The sequence below is a fragment of the Ceratotherium simum genome, chromosome 23 (genome assembly GCF_057802395.1).
Source record: "Ceratotherium simum simum isolate JZ-2026a chromosome 23, ASM5780239v1, whole genome shotgun sequence".
Classification (NCBI taxonomy): Eukaryota; Metazoa; Chordata; class Mammalia; order Perissodactyla; family Rhinocerotidae; genus Ceratotherium; species Ceratotherium simum.
This window is the reverse complement of record NC_141922.1, coordinates 37482591-37506851: the sequence shown is the minus strand read 5'-3', so window position 1 is coordinate 37506851 and position 24261 is coordinate 37482591. Positions and strand designations below refer to the sequence as shown.

The 24261-nt window shown below is 40.3% G+C and overlaps 1 protein-coding gene across 6 annotated transcripts in view; it reads left to right on the top strand.

Moving 5' to 3' along the window:
• GRHL2 (grainyhead like transcription factor 2) overlaps positions 1-24261 on the top strand; it is a 160175-nt gene that overhangs the window by 47091 nt on the left and 88823 nt on the right. For all 6 annotated transcript variants that reach the window (XM_087447570.1, XM_014788095.2, XM_014788094.2 and 3 more), the window contains 3 exons: positions 7338-7405; positions 11792-12185; positions 22428-22483. In XM_087447570.1, the coding sequence (XP_087303696.1) occupies positions 7338-7405; positions 11792-12185; positions 22428-22483 (518 nt within the window). The remainder of the gene's footprint in view (positions 1-7337; positions 7406-11791; positions 12186-22427; positions 22484-24261) is intronic.

Below are 24261 nucleotides of genomic sequence, written 5' to 3'. Positions count from 1 at the left end.
CGGTACCCCCAGGCATAATTTTTTGCCAAAGTTCTTTAAAATTACTCATTCCTTTCCCAGCTTCCTCCCATTTTTCCTATTAAAACATCCAGGAGGGCTTCCTCCGTGGGAGATAAATGTAAGCAAAGCCAAGCCGGCGTTATCTAAGATGCAATACAAGGCATGAGTACTTGACAGTTCAGCCCATCCAGGGTATATTAAATGAGGACTTTATTAACTCACATAAATGCTTTTTGTTTTATTGTTAGAAAGTGCTGGAGAAACATATAAAGGGCATTCCACAGGCATCCTTGCCAGCCTATGCTGACTTTTCCCTTTACCAAGAGAACTGGAGTTGGCAGATTTTGACAGCCCTCCTGTGAAGGTGTACAGCTCCCAACACAGTGCCTGACATAGCAAGAAGGGACTTTAACTCTGGGGGACTTGGGCTTTAGATGAAAGGATGTTTTATGGCCTAAACTACATTTCATTTATGTAGGGCAGTTTCCCACAGTGAACAGGTAGTGCTTGAAAAAAAAAAATGAGCCTGAAAAACAAAGATGGTTTCATGGTAGGCTTTTCTTTGTGGTGGTTTTATATATTTAATCCTTTTTGACTGAAGAGCTCATTTGAAAAACACAAGGATGAATTCTAAATGTTTTGGAGTGAAAAATACCAACATTTATTGAGGATGAAAGGGAAGAACAGAACTTAACAAATTAGACTGCTTTCTGTACTAAGCCATTTCTTGAGGGTTCAGCTGTATTAGACTTTTGTGTTAATATACAATGTTCAGAAATGGTCTCATTCTTAGAAAGAAATGAGAAAGCCATTTTTATTTATGATAAAAAATAGTTAAAACTTGACAGTTTTATCGATCTTTAATATCTAATGAGATACCCTTAAAGTGACTCTGATTCAATCACTTGGGTTATTACAACTTCTTTTTCTAACTTTTATGACTATATTAAACTACTAATATGTTAGTTAATATTTTGTAAGGCTTACAAGAAATATATTATGATATATTTTGAAGAAATAAATTGTTCTTATTATTTTTTTTGTGTGTGAGGAGATCAGCCCTGTGCTAACATCTGCCAATCCTCCTCTTTTTGGTGAGGAAGACTGGCCCTAAGCTAACATCCGTGCCCATCTTCCTCCACTTTATATGGGACGCTGCCACAGCTTGGCTTGACAAGCTGTTGCGTTGGTGCGCGCCTGGGATCCGAACCGGCAAACCCCAGGTTGCTGCAGCAGAGCACGCGCACTTAACTGCTTGTGCCACCGGGCCGGCCCCTGTTCTTATTTTTTTAAATGGACTTTATTCCATCACTGTGAAATGGACATAACTTCAGATACCTGTTCAAATACCTAGATGGCGTTTCTTTTTTATTAATGAGAAAGAGAGTCATACCCTGAAACGAAAATAATTAGTAATTTATAAAAACAAAGTATTTTATTTCCCATAGGTTCAGAGGATGGTTAAGTATTAGTAAATATGTTACCTAGATTACCTCTCCTCTTGCACATTTTTAATATTTAAAGGAAAGTTAAAATATTGCTCTCTATAAATATTTTGGGATGCAGAGTAGGGAGTTTACATAAAACTCAAGTTGTAGCCAAGTCTATAACTTTCTGTTGAATTAACATTTTCCATGATTAATTTATTAATTTAGGATATAAAATATTTAAATAAAATATTTTCTAAGACTATGTGGGCCAGTAGAGTCACATGGCTCCTTTTATTTTACACGAGCTTTACTATATTTTTGCTTGAAACATTTTAGTGTCTATGGAAAGAATTAGTCTTGTTTCCAAAACTCTGTGTCCAAATGATCATTCTCAGGCCTTAGTCAGCCCTCTGATGTTCACAGCTTATATATGCCAGTATTCAAGTTATAACAGAGTTCAATCTACTCTGAGGATGGGCCTTCTTTCTGTAGTAAAGTAAAATGCTAATGGTATGGTAAAAAACCGGTTCTATTGTTTGAGTATAAACTTTGGGAAGTTAAATTATTGTAACAATTGCTGCCTCCTTATTCCTTTAGTTCTATAGACTTTTTATACCTCTTTGTAAGCAATAATTGATTCTTTTTGTAAAATACACCATTTTTCCTCGCTCCTAAGGTTAGAAAGCACCGCCCTCAGGGGACGGTAGCGGGCTTTGTCAGAGAGAGGAGTGTGTGTGACACACGGTGGGTGCTCAAGAAACGGAGGTTCCTGTCCCTGGAAACTCAAAGGCACACTCGGTATAACACGTTATACATTGCAAAGTCTTTCACCTACGTCTTTAAACTGTCACCATAGGATCACTGCAGTGAAGCCCGTCAGGTTTTCTATTTTATAGTTCAGGCAACTAAGTGGGACTTACTCAAGTAGGACAATCCTGTACATTTCCTAATATCTGCTTCCTTACACTGTCTTAGTCTGCTCAGGCTGCCACAATAGAATACCGCAGACTCGGGGGCTTCAACAGCAGAAATTTGTTTTCTCCCAGTTCTGGAGGCTGGAAGTCCAAGATCAAGGTGCCGGCAGGGTTGGTTTCTGGTGAGGCATCTCTTCCTTCCTGGCTTGCAGATGGCTGCCTTCTCACTGTGTCCTCATGTGTCCTTTGTGTGTATGTACTCTTGGTATCTCTTCTTCTTCTTCTTTTTTTAAAATTTTATTTATTTATTTATTTTTTCCCCCAAAGCCCCAGTAGATAGTTGTATGTCATAGCTGCACATCCTTCTAGTTGCTGTATGTGGGACGCGGCCTCAGCATGGCCAGAGAAGTGGTGTGTCGGTGCGCACCCAGGCTCCGAACCCCGGGGCCGCCAGCAGTGGAGCACGTGCACTTAACCACTAAGCCACGGGGCCGGCCCCTCTTCTTCTTCTTCTTATAAGGACATCAGTCTTATTAGAGTGGAGCCCCACCCTTATGACCTCATTTAACCTTAATCACCTCGTTAAAGGTACTGTCTTTAGATACAGTCACACTAGGGGTTAGGGCTTCAACATAGGAACCTTGGGGTCACAATTCAGTCCATAACAATATCCATCATTAAAAAAATGCCTTTTCTTGAACCCATTTGAAAATGGGTTCAAGTTTTTAAAGTAGACATTTGAAGGGGCCAGACTGGTGGCGCAGCAGTTAAGTGCGCGCGATCTGCTTTGGCGGTCCATGATTCATGGTTCGGATCCCAGACGCGCACCGACGCACCGCTTGTCAAGCCATGCTGTGGCGGCGTCCCGTATAAACTAGAGGAAGATGGGCACGGATGTTAGCCCAGGGCCAATCTTCCTCAGCAAAAAGAGGAGGATGGGCATCGGATATTAGCTCAGGGCTGATCTTCCTCACACACACACACACACACATGCACGCACACACACTATATATACACACATTTGAAGCTACTTAGACGGTATCTATTATAAAAATAACCCAACTGCTGGCATCTCTTATAATTTAGGGGCTCAAATGCCAGCCCAGTTTTCTATCCAGTTCAAGCTATTTACCAATAGCAGCTCCAAAGTCAAGTGTGACATTTTTATGAGTTTCAGGCAGGACAGAAAAACATGCCAGACTCCATTAGTTATTTTTATTTTATATGTTATTTTTTTAAAGTGGTTTGATTTACTTCATCTTACTTTATTTTTCCCCTGAGGGTGCTGGTGGTTCATAATCACTTGATTCCAGCTCTAGTGAAAATGTGCTTCCCTGGCTGGTTGGTTCCTATCTGTTCTGTTGACCTGGTACTCCTGGAAGCCAGTTTGTGCCAGTTTGTTTGTTTCTCTATCCATAAAGCCATCTATTTATCTATCCATCCATCCAACAAATATTCACTACTTAGCTATGACCTTCCAGCAATGTTGATAGATATTATAGGGGTGGATTGGACACCCAAAGGCAGATGGGACCCAGTTTAAGACCTCAGAGGGGTCACAGTCCATCAACGACCCAGTTCTGTAAACCTATAACCACTTTGTGGTAAGTGCTGTAAAAGGGGTGTGCTCCAGGAGCAGTGAGCAGAGTGTGACAGCTTCCTAGAGAGCTCAGGCTTCCAGAGGAAGCAATGCCAGCTCTACTGGGAAGCAAAGGAGGGTTTGTCTGGTAGAGAGATGAAGAGAGAACCTTCTAGGCAAAAGAAACAGGAGATGAGAAAACATGGGGTATCAAACCCCAGGTTGCACTCAGTGGAATGCAAGTCATCAGTCTTGCTGTGTTGCTGCACTGTGGGGGGTGAGTGAAGGGGATGGGCGGTCAGGAAGGCAGTGGCTCCCTCAGAAGAGGCCAGGCTCGAGGGCTGGGCTTTATTCACCCAAAGGGCGTCCAGGGCGAGGTACATGGCCTTGTTTTTGCTGGATGTATGAGTGAATAAGTGACTTAATAAATATTCATAAGCTGTCGAAATTTTAAAAGAAAATCAACTTTTTATTTTAAGCTTATACATATACATTATAGAAAATGCAGGAAAACTTAAAGAAGAAAATGAAATGTCCTATCATACTATTTGGTATCATTTCCTCCAATGCTGAAGGATTTTGAACATAAGCCTGGTAAATTGGAGAAATGATTTACACATATTACAGCAGCAGCAGCAGCAGAGAGGTGGGTAGTGGGCAGAGAATCCAGGGAGCAGTCCGCTGCAATAGTCCAGATAAAAAATGATTAAGACCTGAAGTAAGAGATTGTGGTGAGGGTTCCCTGGGTCAGTATTTGTAAGGTTCTCCCTAGGTCAGCCACTGAAATAGACACTAAATAGAGACAAAGCAGTGTATTCAGGAAATCATTAAGTATTTGTTTGAATAAAAGCTGGCAACTGATTGTGTATGTTTGTGTGTATGAGTTGGTGGGGGGACCCCATAACTAGGAGCAAGATGTCTAAGATGGTTCTCTGATTAACCAAGGCAGGCAGTATAGAAGAAAGACTTTGGGGAGAAAGATAACCGTATGTTGAATTTGATGTGCCTGTAGGATGTCCAGGTAGGGATGTCTGACAGACAGTAATGTGGGTCTAGACTCAGGAGAGGGGCCTGAGCTCAGAGGTCTCAGTTTCTCTAAGAAGGACAGTCTTTACAGGGCCGAAGGTAAACATGGTTCAGAATGGCCCAGATGGAAGCAAAACCAAAGGTTAATAACCACTTTTGTTGCATGGGCCCAACCCTGTAGACTGCGTAGTCTGCTCAGAGCGCACATCGCATTGGTGCGTCTTGGCCCCAGTAAACGTTGACTTCTATGGGTTGCTAACGTGTTAGTGTTTGGAATCCCTATTTCTTCTACTGCTTTGTTTCTGCTTCTTCTGGGCCATTTTGATTGATTGATTCATTCTTTCAACAAGTGTGTAGTGAGGGCCTGCTACATTCTAGGTACTTGGGACATAACCAAGCACAAGGTAGATACTCATGGAGATTGTAGTCTAATCACAGATGTGGACATTGAGATGGGACTTGAAGTATGCTCATGAGTTACCCTGGAGAAGCATGGGTAGGGTGGGGTGGGGAAGTGGGGTGCATTCCAGGCAGAGAGGACTTTGTGTGATGGCTCTGCTGTGAGAAGAAGCATTGCAAGTCAGAGATACAGTGTGACTGTATGCACAGCAGTGATGGGGACCACCCAAGTTGAGGCGGGAGACTTTTTGGAGGCTATGTTCCTTCAAGAGTTTTAAGTAACAGCCTAAGGGGATCAGACCTGTATGGATCTTCTTAATGGATCCAGCATGGATTTGCAGGGACTAAGTGAAGGAGAGGAGAGACCAGTTAGGGGGCTGATACAGCAGCCCAGGCACGAGATGAAGGCTGGACCAGGAGGTGGGCTTCCAGAGGGAAGCGGACAGATTGAGTCACATGGGACTTAGCATAACATCTTCAAGGTTCATTCCTATTACAGCATGTGTCAGAACTTCATTTTTAAGGCTGAATTATATTCCATTGTATGTATATATCACATTTTGTTTATTCATTCATCTATAGATGGACATTTGGCTTGTTTCTACCTTTTGGCTGTTGTGAACAATGCTGCTATGAACATTGGTGTACTATATATTGAAATTCTGTGTTTATCTGTCACCTGTGTTTTATTCATCTCATTTATATCTAACACATAGCAGTGCCTGGTACATTGTAGACCCTCAAAATTGACATTTGATGAAAGACTTACAATTGATTTATTTTATTTAACAAATACTTAAAAAGTACCAGACACTCTAAGTGCTTTAAAAAAATTAACTCATTTAATTTTACTAAAACCCCTGTGAAGTATAGGACTATCATTATGCCCATTTTACAGATGAGGAAAGTGAGGCAGAGTTTAGTTAGTGGTAGAGCTGAGATTTGAACCCAGACAATCTGGTCTAGGTCTCGACTCTTAGCCACCCTGCTATTTTGCCTCCATCATCTGCTGACTGGGCTTGCATATATATTAGGTGAGTGGAAACCATAAGAATGGCTAGAGGAATCCAGAAGACAAATTCTTCTCATAATGCTCTTTTATGTCAAAATAGTGCAGATTGTATTTTGGATGCAAAAGATTTGGCTAGAAGGAAGATCTGGAGATCTAGCAAAACAAAACAAAACAAAACAAAACAAAAAAAACAAAAATCATCCAACCAACCAAACAAATCCAAACCTACTACTCACATGTTTTAAAACTATGGCAGAGATTTGTAAATGATGCATGATGCAGGAGGGCAATGAGATGATGGTGAGAAATGCCACCGGTGGAGGTGTCCCTTCTCTCAAGTAGCACTTTTTCAATAATCTTTCAGGCAATATGTTGGCATTCTGGTTGTCAAGACAATAATAAAAGTGCATTAGAAGAAAATTTGAGGAAGCAAGTCTGCCAGCTATGTAGGGAGGGTAGGGAAAGGGTGGTCCAGGAGTATTAAATGCTGCTCCCCCATTGGACAGTGCAGCCCCAGGCCCAGTTTGCTCCCCTCCAGGTCAGCATCTGAAGACCCTCATCAGTGGAGGGTCAGTCCCTGTTCCTTAAGAAGATGCTTGTTGTAACTCCAAGATGTTTTCTGTCTGCTCAAGGACATGGATGTCACCCTCCACACGCGGTGCTCCTTTCCCCTCATCCACTTCCAAGGTGGGGAGGGCTCGGGAGGTGCTCAGATCCAGAGAGAGGTGCCCAAGTTAGCAGTGCACAGCAGAATCAGGATTGGTATAGCCCTGTGTTTATCATCACCCTTTAGTGTCTAGTCCCCTGTCATTGCCACTTGGGCTACCCACCTTTAACCATCTCCTGGCTATAGCAAATCTGCTACCTCTCCCGGAGAATGTTTCATTTCAGTTTCTTTGTTCATGCTGGCGTCTAGCTCAGGACACGGTCATGGTTGCATCTGTGTAAGTCTGACTGATGGTTGGTGATATTTCCAGGTTCCTCGAGACAAGAGGCTGCTGTCTGTAAGCAAAGCAAATGACAGCCAAGACGACCAGGATAAAAGGTATGATGTTATGTAAAAGAATATGCCTGGCTCCAAAAATAAATTTTTCTATGTTTTTATAAAACAGTATTAAACTATAAATTTTGTTCTTGTGAAGAGATGGGGTCAAGAGGCTTAGCCTCCTATATCTGTCTTTTTGGAGTCTGGACCAAAACCGGATCTCAGTAGGGAGAGCAAATTGCATTTTTTGGTTGTGCACCCAAGGGTCATCAGCAGGCTCTTCTGATACCCTCATTCCAAGGAGGCTGAAAAATCCCAAGAGTTAGAGGTGATATGCTGGCAAAGTAGCCCACTGCTGGGGTGAACGTGTCTGTCAATCCCATGTCTGTATAACTGCGACCAGGCCCTTGAGGGAGTGAGACACTTGAAGCTCGATTTCAATGAGGGGAGAGGAAGGGGTTGGGCTGTTTCTCAGCCCAAGGAAGCAGCTGGGGGAGAGCCATGGGTAGCAGTAACACTGTCAGGGTGCAGGGGCAGGGAAGATGCTAGGAGATCATTATGTAACACCTGTTTCCTGCAATCCTGAGTTAAGAACCAATTGAAAAACAAGACACAGTCAGACAGATTGACATTAAAAAGGAAAAAAATGAGAATCAGTTTTATTTCTGATAAAGCCAATTAGAGAATGTGATTTTGAATCCATAGTTTGTAACATTTCAGTTCTGACTTAGATACATCTACTCCTCCAGTCCCAGGCAGGACTTTAAGCCTCCCTGAAGGGACAGGCCACTCATGGCATGGCAAGGGTGACTCCAGTGTCCCCTCTCTTTGGCCAAGATGACCTAGACATAAAGAGGGTACCAGAAGGGACTGAACCACCTTGCTTAGCTACTTCTCCCAAACTCACCAATCAAATACGTCTGTTCCCCCGCAGAGGGATGGAGAAGCCATATCCAATGCTTTTTTGCTACAGATTTTTTCACGTGGAAATATGAAGCCGTGAGAAATGAAATCTCCTGTTAGCACATATGCAGAATCCTACCTGGTCTTGATAGGAACTGCTTGTGACATTATGATCTTGTTATGTGACTAGCAGTGAAGGCCACACCACTAGCCAGCAGCCCTTTGCTGTGTGTCACCTCCAAGGTACACCCCCAGGAGAAGATTAAAGCTGTCTGCATCTGATTGCAACTCCTCAGGGATTTTCTGATGCTCCCGGCTGCCCTGGGGCTCTGGGCCATAGTTGGCAGCAGTGATGACAGGGAGAGAGAGGCTGACCCTCTTCAGGTCCGGTAACTTTTCCTCCATCCAGCCAGTATTTGTTAAGCTAAGCATGTGCTGTCTGCTGAGACCTAGCCCAGTAATCACAGAGTGGTCAGGGAAAACCAAGTCTAAGATGTGTGCTCGGTGTGCATCCTCATAGACAAGAGAGGTTATTTTTTGTTAAAGTATCTTTTAGAACAACATTAAAGAGTGTCAGCCACTCATTGTATTTTAATGGTTATTTTTGTGATTTCAATGGAACACCTTAAAAAAAAAACTGGCAGTGAGGTATAGACGAAACCACCTTTTATAGAATAATTATGACTTAGTAGACTTCTGGTTGGATGTAAGTTGGAAGGATATCATTTGATCTGCAGTGTATTCACGAATTAAGGTGCCATGTGCTAACATGACATCATTACAACTGTTTGTATGCAGAAGTTGGTACTTGGAAAAATAACAGAATCTCAGTGATATTATCCAAGTTTTTAAAAAAGTATATTTCATGTACCATTCTTAGCATTGCATTTTTTCTTATATTATAATATTTGGTTCAATTTTAAATTCTATTGCAGGTGAGTCGGTATCTCACAATAATTGTTACTTTGTTCTAATCATCCATTTCTTGGATGCCTTTCTGAGGCTCTCTGGCATCAGCTTCTAAAGCTAATGCTGTTCCACAGAGGCATAGTTACACATTACAGGATGGTGCTGAGTCTATTATTACCTTATCATATGGTAATAACGATTCGACTAGATTTATACAACTCTATAGTTTGCTTATTTATTTGTTCGTTTATAAGAAGGCCCAAAATATTTTGACTTGTGATTTTTGTTTAAAATTCTTGTGTTTTGCATGAATTAAAAAATTAAGAAATTTGGCCTGAAATGAACTCAACTATAGAGGAGTTGGTTAATTTTGAATATTTTGGCAAAGCCCATAAGTCTGTGCTTGTGCAAAGCCCAGAGGAGCAGAAACTGAATAATTGCTTTGGTAGCTAATAAGTGTAGACCAAGCCTTCTACACCCAACTTGCAGGACATTATACACAAGTATTAATGGCTAATCCTCCGCAAAAGGGTCTGGGGCAAATGAGTTTGGGAAATTCTGGCTTACACTTAAACAGGTGAGGGAGCACCTGGGGGCCTTTACTGTGTTCGTGATGTTTGTGACCCACCCAGGGTGGTCTTGTTATGGCAACGGTTTTTGTAATACTGATTTTATCATGAACTCCTTTCTTTGAGGAACATCTATTAACATTCCATGCAATGTTCTAAACAATGAAGTTCAGGAAATGCTGATATAAATGTGTGGTCTGGACGTTGGCATTATCCAGCTAACTGGATTTCGATTAAACATAATATCTAAATTTTCACTGTGTCTTATGTACAGGTTCACTGTTTTGATTTGTCCATGAGAGCTGGTTATTATTTAAAGCCAAAATGTTGGTAGACTTGCGATTTTATATGGATTATTTTCTAGAATGATTTCTACAGATCTGTGACAGCCTCAGAGAAGTTTAGATATTTTTTTCTGTTGGCTTTGTTCATGTGGAGCCATTCTTTCCTCAAGCTTCACTTTGAAGTTTTATCTGAAAAATCAAAGCTAAAAATACCAAGTCGTGCTTGTGAGTTAGGCAAGCTCAGAGGCTAATGGACTTCCCTTACAAAGAGGAGCCAGCAGAGCTCAATTCTTGGAAGAACCAATTTTATTCAAATATTTCTCTCGATGAGAGATGCCAAGAATCCCCAGAAACACATGCTAGTTTTAAAAAAGTAGACATAGAAGACAGGGCTCCATGCAAAACATGTATTTTCTCTCTATATCATTCAGAATAATTCATAAATAAGTGAGAGGTGGCCCCAAATTTTACTAACCACAGGGACTTGGCTAGTGAAATCATTTTGCTATCAACAATACTCTTTCATGAACGAGATTCTCTTTGCTTCTGCTCTGTCCCGGAATTCTATAGTGTAAATGAAAGTATTTCATCCTAGCCCGGCAAGAATTAATTTTTTAAATCCTCTCTGTTTTCTTTGTACCAGCCGGGAGGTCTGAGATCTGAGAGACCTGGTTTTACATAAGCCCAATTACACCACTTTCTTAAGCCCTGGAAGTAAATCAGTGCTAAGGATATCAATGAGCTCATGGTATTTCTCAATTTAGTGAAAATAGTTTAATGATAAACTCTTATTATCTTATATTTCCTGCAAGGAGTTGAGCCCCCAGAGCAGTGAAAAATATCTTTCCCACTCCCTCCTTTTAAATTATTATCCTGCTCCCGCCTTTTTTAAAAGTTATATTAAAACTTTTTCTTTTGAAAGCTTTCAAGCATATCCACAAGAGGATAGAATAATGAACCTCCCAATACCCATCCCGTCCTCCAGGTTCACCAGCGATGACTGTTTGTTACATCTGCTTAATCCCTACTTTGTCTCTCTTTCCCGTCTTTCCTTTTTTTATTGCAGTTGCATTTAGAATAACTCCCTGACATCATGTCATTTCACCTCTAACTACTTCTGATTTGTATCTAAATCAACAAGGACATTTTACTACATAATCTCAAAATGATTATCACACCTAACTAAATGAACAGTACTTCCTTAATAGTACCTAACCCCCAGTCCATAGTCAATCACCTCAAAAATCCCATTGCCTCATAAATGCCTCTTCGGTTTTTCAGATCAGGAGCCAAACAAGATCTACTCGTGATATTTGATTGTTATGTCTTCTAAATCTCTTAATCTAGAGCAAGCCCCCAGTCTTCTTTCTTTTTTCACGCCTCTGACTTATTGAAGAAAGCAGGTCAGTAAGATGCGCTACATTCTGGTCTGTATGACTGTTTCTTTTTGATGTTAAGTCGTTCTTTCAGCTCCTGTATTTCTGAGAGCTGTAAGTTAGCTATGAAGGTTTCTGAGATTTAGGGTCAGTGTTTTTTCTTTTTCACAATAACTCTTTGTAGGTGGGGCTGACTGCATGATACCAGGAGGCACAGGTGAGTAGTTGTCCTACTGCTGGTCATGTAAAGATCCATTGCATTCCATTGAAAAGTTCGCCATCAACTTTTTCCCTAATGGTATTAGCATCCACTGATTATTTCCTGCATCAGTTATTTTATTAGGAGTTGCAAAATGGTGATTTTTCTAATTCTATCATGTTGCGGGGGCGGGTTTAAACACACAGAAACTGTCTTGGCACCAGCGAAGCCCAGAGTAATTTGAGCGGAGGAGAAAACCGAGTGCAGGTCCTAAAGACTGTTCCCGTGAACCTTTCCCTAAATCAAGACCACCTGGAGAATTCAAAACGGGAACAGTACAGCACGAATGTCCCCGAGAGCGCAGCTGTCGTCCCTGTGTCGGGAATCACGGTGGTGAAAGCTGAAGACTTCACACCGGTCTTCATGGCCCCGCCGGTGCACTATCCCCGGGGAGACGGTGAGGAGCAGCGCGTGGTTATCTTTGAACAGACTCAGTATGGCGTGCCCTCCATGGCGGGCCATAGCACCTACCTCAAGGATGACCAGCGCAGCACCCCGGACAGCACCTACAGCGAGAGCTTCAAGGACGGAGCCGCAGAGGTGAGCCCCTCGCTCTTTCCTCAGCAGCTGGAACCCAAACCCAGAACCCCCAGCTAATTTTTTTTTTCGCTATTTGCTTTTTAAGTGGGATAAATGAATTAAATTGCAAGTCTAGGGTTTTTTAAAAAATGATGTTTGTACCTTTCTCTATAAGCAGGTTTTAATAAACCATTGGTCTATGTGTGTGGAGGAATATTTCTATTTTTCTTGACTCTTAGATGACAGATTCCTTTCTTTGTTTTAGTTTTAGTCTTAAAATTAAATATTTATGAGAAATGAAGAGATGCTTGTGTGGAAACTTCCTACTTTGTAAAGTTTTCACCTTGATCTCTTCCAGTTTATAACCTTCCAAATGGTAGCTGACGAGTTGCATGTCCATTCTTTTTTAAAATATAACTCTTTAAGAACTAGTCTGATTGGATACTCAAAAAAGAATTTGTGTTATCAATAATCAAGTGTGTATATGTGTGTGTACTTTATACCTTACAAATAGAGACCACATATTCTTCTCATGTGCCCGTAGAATTTACAGGAACATGATCGTTGCTTGCTTATTTGTTTTAAATTCACACGTTTGAAGTGCACAGTTTGAAAATTTTGGTAATTGTATATGATTGTGTAATCAACCTCAGAATCAATAGAAAGTTCCTTCACCCTAAGAGTTTCCTTGAGCCCCCTGCACTTGAAGCCCTCTCCTCTCCCTTGCTCTTGGCAAGCACTAATCTGCCTTCAGTCACTATAGTTTTGCTTTTTCTAAAATGTCACAAATAGAATGATAGAGTATATAGTCTTCTATGTTGTCTTCTTTTGCTTGGCCTAATATTTTTGAAATTCACTTATTTTGTTGCTTGTATTAATTGTTCTTTCACATTGCTGAATAGCGTTCCATGGTAAGCATATATCACAATGTGTTTATCTGTTCACCAGTTGACGATTGGTTGCTTCCTGTTTGGGGCAATTATGAATAGTGCTGCTGTGAACATTCATGTGTATGATTTACTGTGGACATATGCTTTCCTTCCTCTTGGGTAAACACCTAGGACTAGAATTGCTGGGTCATCTGGTAAATGTCTGTGTAACTTTATAAGGTACTGTGTACAGTGTTTTAAGGTGGCTGTACCATTTTTATTCCCACCAGCAAAATATGAGGATTCTCACCCAAACATGGATTGTCAGTCTTTTTAACGTTAGCTGTTTTAGTGGATATGTGATGGTGTTTCGTTGTGCTTTGAATACACATTTCTCTGATGTCTATGATGTTGAACATCATTTCATGTGCTTATTTGGCCACTCCTATAACTTCTTTTGTGAAATGTCCATTCAAATATTTTGTCCACTTTTTAAATTGGGTTGTTTGTCTTCATTTTCTTAAATTGTAAGAGTTCTTTAAATAATGAGAAGTCAGTTATATGTTTTACAGTCTGGTAGCCTTTTTGTTTTCTTGACTATATCTTTCAAAGTGCAACAGTATTTAATCTCGAGGAAGTCCGCTTGATCAATTTTTTCTTTTATAGTTTGTACTTTTGATATGCTGTTCAAAAAGTCTTGGCCTAACCCAATGTCACAAAGATTTTCTCTTGTTGTTTTTTTTTTCCCTAGACTTTTAATAGTTTTACCTTGTACATGTAGGTTTATGATCCATTTTGAGGTAATTTTTACATATGGCATAAGGGAAGGGTTGAGGTCTGGTTTTTTTTCCACATTGACATCCAGTTGTTCCAGCACCATTTGTTGAAAAGACAATTTGTCTCTGTTAAATTGCCTTGAGATCTTTATAGAACTGGTGTAATTGTGGATCACCTCTCCAATTTTTAACCCAGAATATATAATGCATTTTTTTTTTATTAGTTCAGGTCAGCTTCTTCAACATTTAGGAGCAGTGCCTCTGCATTTGAGATGATGGTCATTGGCCTCCCAATTTTCAGTCCACCTGGGTCAATAGAAAACAATGGCAGAAGGGGAAAATTTGTGGTTTATAATTTCTTCAAGAGAAGTTAGTGTGGTGGCAGCATGCCAAATACTTGCAGTCTGCTGCCCCTTTAGTTGCCATTGGGACGAAATGTGGGTACCTGGAGTTGAGATTGCATCCCTAAGTTTAAAAATACTAAACATTTGATGAGCACTACTATGTGCTGAGCGTCATTTTAAGTGATATACAGTCATTTAATCCTCACAGAACCCCTAAGAAGCAGCTACTATTATTGTCTTCTCTATTTTCCAAATGAAGAAACTAAGGCACAGAGAACACAAGTATGCCCATGGTCATACTGCAGTAAGTGGCAGAGATGAGACTCATCACAAACTGTCTGCCTCCGGGACCTACATCCTTAGCCAGTACCTCTGTACTCTCAGAGAAGACTATGGGGCCTTCTGATCTCAGTGATTCCATTGCTTAACACAGTGACTCACCCAAACTTTTTTTTTAGAGCTGAGTGTTTTTATCTATGTCATTAGATATTCCTTATCTGTTGGATGGGGAGAAGAGGAACAAACGGGACCAGCTCTCTGCAGCGTTGGTAGGGAGTTAGGGGAGACGAGTGGCACTAGCTACTCTTCTGCTCCTGGCCCCAGTCATTCCTGAGTGCCTGCTGTATGCTAAGAAATTGGGGAAGGAGCAGAGCGAGACATGATAAATTCCCTGCCCTTAAGAGGCTACCATATTTCTTGAGTTCTGGTAGCTTTATAATCAAACTTTCAATGTCCTTGTGATAAAAATATAGTGTTAAAGTTAGCTTCCTTGCTTCCTGTGCGGTATTGCTCAAAATAGTTAACAAACTTCTTTTTTTTTTGTTTAAACTAAGCAAGGGATCTCGTAGGGTTTTTGGTATTGTTGAATATGTGATTTGTCCTCAAGCAGTTGGGGTGCTTCTGTAGGAAAACCAGATCATTCCACATGGGAATATCAGGTACATGCTTTTTCACTACAGTGTTGCCATCGATGTTTTTCTCACAGGTGTATAAATATTACATTAGTCACAGAAGTGTCCATGGATGTGGTCCAATGTCAACAGAACCGTCATGCTATTTGGGGGATGTGTTATCAGTTGTATTTGTGTTGTAGATAAAGAGGCTTGTGGAAAGGAAGCTATTGTATTTTGGGTTTTATTTTGAAGTGGCTGAGAAGGTAACTTACCAGAAACTGAATGTGAAGATTATTCCCACTGAATTTGGTTTAGCTGCTCTCCTAGTCTTGGAAATCAGTATTTACATTGCATATTGTATTTCAATCTGATGTAAATTAAATGGAATGATCTACAGCCATGGCATTGCCAACTGGTTATAAGATTAGGTGAGTACAGAGTAATTTCACCAAGTAAATTTCACTAAAGAAAATTTGTCTAAAATTTAGTACTTCTTTTAAGCAAACTATTAAAATGTCTAGGACCCTTGTTGAATTAGCAAGTTTCGTTTGCTATTAGAGACTGATTCCTCTGTGTGTGTGTGTGTGTGTGTGTGTAGTGGTATCAGAGAAGGGAGCAGTTTGATTCAACTCAGGTTGGGAATTTTTTTTGAGGAAGATTTTCCCTGAGCTAACATCTGTTGCCAATCTTCCTCCTTTTTTCCTTTTTTCCCCCCAAAGCCCCAGTAGATAGTTGTGTGTCATAATTGCGCATCCTTCTAGTTGTGCTATGTGGGACGCCACCTCTGCATGTCTTGATGAGTGATGAGTAGGTCTGCGGCCTGGATCCAAACTGGCGAACCCCGGGCTGCTGAAGTGGAGTGTGTGAACTTAATGGCTACGCCACCGGGCCAGCCCCTAGGTTGGGATTTTTTAAGACAGTGGTAGCATTAAAATAATTCTTTAATAGATTGATTTTAGCTATTGCTTTAATATTTTGTTGTACATCCTCTTGGTAATAACACTTGGTAAATATTTGTTTATTTATATGGGTGTTAGGCACTGTGTTAGATGTGGGAGTAGAGGACAGAAAGAGGCATGCCTTGGTTTCTGTCCTCTAGAAACTTATTATCTGTCTATATCTGCAAAGAGAAATAATGATTGCTGCCATCTCTTGAGTAGTACTCTGTGCCAGGCACTGTGGCTTAGACTTTTTATTTCTGATCCTTACTACAACTCTGCAAAGAAGGTGTTATTTTTTCCATTTTACAGATGAAAAGACAGAGGTTCAGAGAGGTTAAGAAGCTTGGCCAAAGGTCACACAGCTAATAAGCAACGAGTATAGTTGATAAATATAAATCAGGGTGGTAATAACACCTGGAATGGTTTTAGGAAACACCTAAAACTTAAGAGATGGAAGAAAGAATTTTTATAGAAAAATTATACATATGTTGTCATAATAAGAATCAAAGTAGAAGGAAGAATTTGCTTATTCTGTATTATGATTTTGTACAAGTCAGTTAATATTAGTCTATCTAGCTGTAGAAATAAAGGAACACCAAGATCTCAGTGATTCAATACACTAAAAGTTTATTTCTTGCTAATAATAATCCTGATACGTGTCTGCAGACCTCTCTTCCAATTAATGACTCAGGAATCGAGATTTTCTCCATCTTATGACATTATCATCTCTATATGTGGCTTCCAGGGTCACCGCAGCTGGGGAAGAGAGATCATGAAGATGGCACACTGACTTGTAAATACTTAGACCTGGAAGTGATACATGTCACTCCTGATCTCATTTCATTGGCTAGAACTAGTCACACGGTCCTACCTAACTGCAAGAGGGCTGAGAAGTTTAGTTCTCCCATGTGCTCAGGAATGAGAACTATTTATGGGTGACACCAGATCCTTCTACCGTGTATTTCATAATTCAATCCCTGTTTTATTATTTATCAAATTAGCATAGTTTGCAGAGAATCCTGAAATGAAAGTGGAGAATGATATTTGTCATACCCAATAGACACATGTTCATTAATCCATTGATTTTATATTTCTGTAGACTGATACTGGAAATTATCTGAATCTAAACCCTGAACAACATGGTTAATTTTTAACTGGGAGTCCATTTCCCACCATAAATTTAAAGAAAAAAATCTTTAAAATATTGATTAAAGTACTAAATTGGAACATGGCTTCACTTGTGATTAATGCACTGTTTTATTATGTTTATTTTAAACATATGATATAGTGCGTGTGGTACCACCAAACTTCTATCATTTTATTAGTTTGTTTTTGCATCAAGCAAATTTGGGAACATTCCTAGCATATACATTTTATACTTTAGGAGGATTGAGGTTTCTCTCTGTATAGTCAATTTGATGAGATTGGATGACCCATTCTTCAGAATCATGGTGGTCATCCGCCCACTTCATGAATAGAATGGCTATGGAAATTCCACTGCTGTTAAAGCTATCACTTTGCAGCACCACTTGATGCTGTGATCATTCTTGCCTCTTGAAAATGCTCTTGGCTTCGTGTCCACAGCTTTAGTTATCATGATGTCCTAAAAACTTTCAAATGTTTTTCTCCAGCCCAGTCCTCTCTTCTGAGCTCCAGCCCTTTATATCCAACTGCTTATTTGACTCTCCACCCATCCAAATCTAATTTATAGTCTTCCCTTGTGTTCTCCACCTTAGTGGGTGGTACCTTCATTCCTCTGGTTTCTCAAGCAACCAGGATTTTTTCTTAATACTTTGCCCTCCCCTCATCCCTCATTATCAATTCTATCAATTTTGCTGTCTAAATATCTCCGAAATCCATCCATTTGTCTCCATTTTGCTTCCACCATAGCGGCCCAAGCTATCCTTCTCTCCAGCCTATAATACTGTCTGCTTTTGTACACTGTACCTGGGATGTTCTTATGAAAAATGCTTATCTGATCGTGTCACCCCCTCACTTAAATCTCATTGCTTTTAGGATTAAGATCTAAATCTTTAACGGGTTTACAAGGCATTACATATTCTGCTTCTCCTTTGCCTTTCCCGTCGTCTTGCACCACTTTCCCCCTTGTGCTCTCTGTACTGGGCTCCATTCAGTTCTGGGAACTTGATATGCTTCCTCCTGCTTCAGGACCTTTGTGCGTGCTGCTCCATATTCTAGAACTGTGCTGCATAATACCATAGCTGCTAGTCACATGTGGCTATTTAAATAAAATTAAGAATTGAGTTCCTCAGTTCCACTAACTACATTTTAAGTGCTCACTAGGTACATGTGGCAAGTGACTGACTACCATATTGGACAGTGAAGATATAGAACACTTCCATTTTCACTCAGAGTTCTCTTGGACAACTCTGTCCTAGAATATTCTTCATCACCTTCCACACCTTTCCTCCTGTGTGACTTCCTCAGGGAAGTCCTCCGTGTCTTCTGCCTTAAGTTCCTAGTAGAGTCAATTTTCTTTGTATCTAAGTCCACCAGCCAAAGACAACCATGAACACTTCTGTGGTCAAAGTTACATTTCTTTAGCCTGCTTCAACAGGGAACCCTTAGCAACAACTCAGTAAGAGAGTTGGGAGGAGATCTTTATAGTGTTAGGGCTTTTACTGGATGAGTCTAAGTAGGGATTATGGAAGTGGCAACCAGCTCTGGATTGGATATGTCAAGATGTTGGGGCAATCTGGAAACTGGGTAATCACTGTTCAGGAGATGTGATGAACAAAGCAGGATTTAGGATGTCTTTACTAAGAAACCAGCAATCCCTCAGAAGGGGGGTTGTTATTCACATTTGTAGCTGTGTTATTGTCTCTGGTGTCCTGTTGGAAACATTGCTTAGCTTCTGGTGGCCTTGTCAGTGTGCCACTGGAAGTCCATTCTGTTAAGACCATCGAGGCTGATTGTCAGGGGGACTGATTTGCACTTTCTCAGTTGTGCTGTGCTCTCCTAGAGCTTTGTTGCTCTTCTTCACAGTGCTTGCACACAGTTTGTAAGTTTTTGAATGAATGATTATTTGATTACTGTGTTTCTCCTGCTAGACCAGAAGCTCCACGAGAGTAGGGACCTATTCTCTTTTTGTTCATTATGGTACCCATGGCACCTAGCGCAGTGCCTGATACAAAGCAGATGCTCAGCAAATATTTATTGAAAGAGTGAATGAATGAATAAATGAATAACAAGACCTAAAAAATTGGTGGCTGATGCAAGATATGGAATTGTTTAACTATATCATTTATCTTTTTGCAGTAGATTTTTAGCAGATGTCTCTTTCCTCCCACCCAAGAAAAAAACTAGAATTCTAATACTAAAAACTTAAATATAATATTCTAATGTTGCCTGATGTCTACAGTCCTTTAAGTGTAATCTATAAATTAGATGTTATCATACCTTCTTTACTATCCTTTTTCTCCATCATTAAGAAATCTATAGATACACCACATCAAATCACAGAAAGGTACAGTGTTGGCTGTCTGCCTGCCTCTTGGCGTCCTACAAAACTTGGTAACTCTAGCCAGAATGACCCAAGCATGTTGGTTCTAATTCTTTTTTTTTTTCTTTTTTTTCTTTGTGAGGAAGACTAGCCCTGAGCTAACATCCAATGCCAATCCTCTCCTTTTTTCTTGAGGAAGAGTGGCCCTGAGCTAACATCCGTGCCCATCTTCCTCTACTTTATATGGGACACTGCCACAGCATGGCTTACCAAGTGGTGTGTCGGTGCATGCTCAGGATCCAAACCTGTGAACCCCGGGCCGCCGAAGCGGAGCGCGCACACTTAACAGCTTGCGCAACCGGGCTGGCCCCTTGGTTCTAATTCTTAACGCTAAATCATTTAGGGCCATGTGACCCATCAATGTGATCAGGTTTCCTAAAGGATTGTGGTGTTTTCCAGGCAGACTATACATTTAATTTTTTATAATTATAAAGATAATGTAACAGAATAAGCATAAATTTTTAAACCTGAGGAAAAGTAATATCCATGTTGGTAACATGTAAACTATTTTTATATTTTCATAGTCCTTGTCCACATGCACTCATGTTATTGGAGTAAGATTCTTTCAGTCAGCATATAGTTGACAGTCTCTTTGAGTCTGAACGATCACAGTATGTCATACCTTTTCACGTCACCGGGGGAATTAGAACTGTAGAATTTATAAGTCCAATATGTTTTAGTAGGCTAGCATATCCCTCAGGCTGCAGAGCTCTATGGCATGGCCAATAAATTCGTTCAGGGCCTAGTTCATTAATACTGGCTCACCATGTGTTGTTATGGGTTACTGCATACTCCTTCAAAGAAGTTCTTGAAAATTCATCTTCCCTATCTCAAAGTCACTTTTTTAAATGCCTTTTTCTTCATGCCACCTTCCTACTCCAAAATTTCCTAATTCTTAATTATACTAAGTGTAAATACCTTTTCACAGATCAGCCCTGTCCAATAGAATCTTCTGCAGTGATAGAAATTTTCTTTTATGCTATCCAATATGGTAGCCACTAGCCACATATGGCAATTTAGTACTTGAAATGTGGCTGGTTGACTGAGGAACTGAATGTTTCATTTTATTTAATTCTAATCACCTTCAGCACATGTGGCTAGTGGCCACTGTAAATGTTTAGGTCCTCCTTTCATAATCAGGTCCAGCCCATGTCCTTGGCCCCATATACGCACCACGTTTGTACCCATCATTTTGTCTTGACTCATGGTGGTCCTTTCTCACTTGGATTACTTTCTCTCAATTTCTTCTATTAATCTAGGTTCTCTTTAGCTTCTCAGGGTCAGAGCAAAGTTCACAATCTCCATGAAATCTTCCTATAATTTTGCTGATCTTCCTTTCCTGGCAACACACATTCTGTGCTTTTCCAGTCAGGACACCTGAATGAATGAATGATTCAACATATGCTTTCATATCTAGTCATTTACTTTATTTTAGTTTCTTTTGTTGTTGTTGTTGTTGTTTTTCGTGTGAATTTACCCATTTCCTCGACCAATTTTTATATCTTTGAGGCCAAGATAGTGTATTATATATTTTTTGTATTTCTCTTAACACCAGTCAGATGGTGAAGCCCCAGAAAATTCCCACTGAATGTTTTGTTGATTGATTGATTGCAAAAGAAGTAAAAATATGTATCTTTGATTCTCTGTCATGATTATTGAGCCAGTCAACAAGTATTTGTAAAACGTCCCTGGGGTGCATTTGGGTCAACTTTGAAGGGCAAATCATTTTCTTGGATACAAGGAATTTATAAGACTGAATAAAAAGGAAGATCATATGTATGTACACATAAACTGTGATGTAAGAGTACACTGAATTCTAGAGATTGTGGTTAGGGGTGAAGAAAGTTTGGAGAGTATCTGTGAGTAACCCTTTCCTGAGAAGGAAACCTTTGAACTGCTGGTCAAAGAATGGAAGTTTATAGCAGAGAAACAAGAGGCAGGAAAGTTGTTTTTCATAAACAGACACTAGAAGAAAGGTCACAGTGGAAGGATCAGCTGTGTCTGGTCCACCAAATGCTTTTCATCAGTATTCTATTATATTCACTTTAGGATCAAGACATAGGGCTTTTGTGCATCTACTTTGGAAAAGGTTCTAAAATATAGCGAAGTGGATCCTACTTGCACTAAATGTACAACAACTGAACATCTCTAGACCCACGCTTCTCCACGTGTAATACTAAGACTTAGAGTTTCCCCCCAAAACTTACTCTTAGAATATTGTGATAATGCAGATCTCAGAGAAGGATGCTGGATATGGTCAAGTGATTACTGCCTAATAGAATTTAATACACGTATATAGAGCTCACTGTGTACTGGGAACTGTTCTTAGTACTTCACTTCTAGTAACACATTGAATCCTTCTAATCACTATAAGTAGGCATTCTACAGATGGAGAACATATGGCACTAGCCTCAGTTTACACAGGCAGCAGGTAAAAGAGCTAGAACTTGACCCTAGAAAGTCTTGCTCAAGAAACTATGCTCCTAACCACTCTACTGCTTTATGCTATGCTATGTGGCCTCTCCGTAGTTAGTGTTCTATTAACTCAGAATTTGTGCTTTGGAATAGTGTTGGAGATAATAGAAAATGTAAAAAAAGTGTTTTATATGTTTGAGGAAACAATTTCCAGTACCTGCAAACACTTTAGGAAACCTGCAGACATGTGAATGCGGACATGTGAATAATATACAAAGCACAAATGCATTTTCTGTCGAGTGTAATTCTCAGTGTGCAGGTGCTATGTGAGTTCTGTGCACAAGTGGCAGCTATTTTCACTATAGTTGAAAACATAATACCAAAAATTATATGATTTTCTTTTCTAAAGCATAAAATAGTTTGGATATATTTGTCACTTTTTTTTTTTTGGCATAATGACTCATCAATTTGTTTTAATTTTGATGATTTTTAAATTTTGCAGAAATTTCGGAGTGCTTCAGTTGGCGCTGAGGAGTACATGTATGACCAGACATCAAGGTAGGTCACCAGGAGATGCCCCTAGAAACGGATGAACTAATAACCCTTTAAATGTATCCCCAAGTTATACTTTTAAACCTTTAAAAGAAAATTCTTTTCTCTACACAATGACTTCCAAATTACTATTTCTAGTCTTGACCAATTTTCTGAGGCCTGTATTCTTTCTTTGTCCTGTTGGCAAGACCTCCCTTCTTAGGTGCTCCTCTGAACCTCAAACACATGGCCTCCAACACAACATGTGCATATGGAACTCTTTATCTTTGTTTTTCCTCTTCTTTCCTTCCTTCTCTATTTCTTTCACATCTGGTCTTCTGCTTTTATTTCCTATTGTGGCTAATGATGCAACCATCCTCCTAGCCACCCCCTCTAGAGGTGTAAGGGTCTTCCTGCCTTCTTGCTACACTTTCATAGCACTTGCCAAGTGCTGAATGTTCTAGTCTACCTGTCCTGTCCCTTCCAACCTACTCTTGTTCATGTTCTCCTGAACTATTGTGATATAACTGATCTCTCTGCCAACGCTTTCCTTTCTCTTCCATTCCACTTTGCACATATCTAGCTACCAGCTGTCATACACTCTGGTGCCTTCCATGTACCAGCAATGTGATAGGGATTGGAGATAAGATATAACCTCTCCTTACAAGAGGCCTATCAACTTTTGGAGGAGACAAATGTGGTGATGGACAAATTGCAATACATTTGCTAAATGATAAGTCCTGCTATGGAGATATATAAACAGAAAGCTGAGAGGACTACAGGCCTGGGTGTGTGTGGAGGTGTGTGTGTGTTGGGGGGGCAGGGGCCAGGCAAAGCTTCACAGGAAGTGGCATTTGAGCTGGATCTTGAAAGATTATCAGCAGACGTTTTCCAGGGAAAGAAGGATGATTAAGGTGATTAAGAAGGGATGATTACCCCTTCCAGATAGAGGGGCCTGATGTTCAAAGCTCTTGGTCGTAGGCATGCCTGAAGACAGGAGAGAATGGCAAGAAATGAATTGATCTCTCCCATTTACAAAACTTAGTGATTTCACCATTTCAGGCAGAATTAAGCACAAATTCCTTATGAAGGCAGTCGGGGCCCTCCATGTGCAAGTCCCTTTTCACTTGAAACCTTGTCTTCCACTGTATTTCTTGCCCCTTTGCTTGTACATGTATGGCTCTCTTTGATTCTCTCTGTTCCACTCGAAATCCTCCTGATCGTTAAGGGTCTTGCTCCAACCTGGATGATGGCTCCCAGTCATCCTCCCCAGATCACGCTAGTCAAAATCTGGGTGTGTAGTGGTGGTGAGGGGGAGAGGAGAGGTGGAGAAGATAGAGTTCCAAATTGCCTTCTAAAATGTGGAAATACATATGTAGTTTGCATGCTCTAAATCCAGATCACCAAGTAATCAGCTATCAGGCCAGTGAAGAGAGCATTGATCTATCAGTCACTTGTCCTGGTTTCTCTTTCTGCTGCTGTCATTGTCCACTGGAGTGAGCAAGTTTCTCAGCCTCTCTTCAGCTGTGAAATGAGGAAAGTGGTTCTTATCCTGTGATAGGTGTGGGGGACATGAACCCCCTGAAATTATATTTAAAATCATTTATCTTCATAGGTGCTTTTCTCTGGGAGGGGGTTCATAGCTTTCTTCATGTTTTTTAAGCAGTCTGTGCCCTAGACAAGTTGCAAGCTACTGGTCTAGGCGATTCCTAATATCCTGTCTAGGTCTCAAATTTTATGATTCAATGATTATATTGAAATTGCTTTTTCCAGGCAAAATGACAATGAAATTGGTTCTGTCTTGA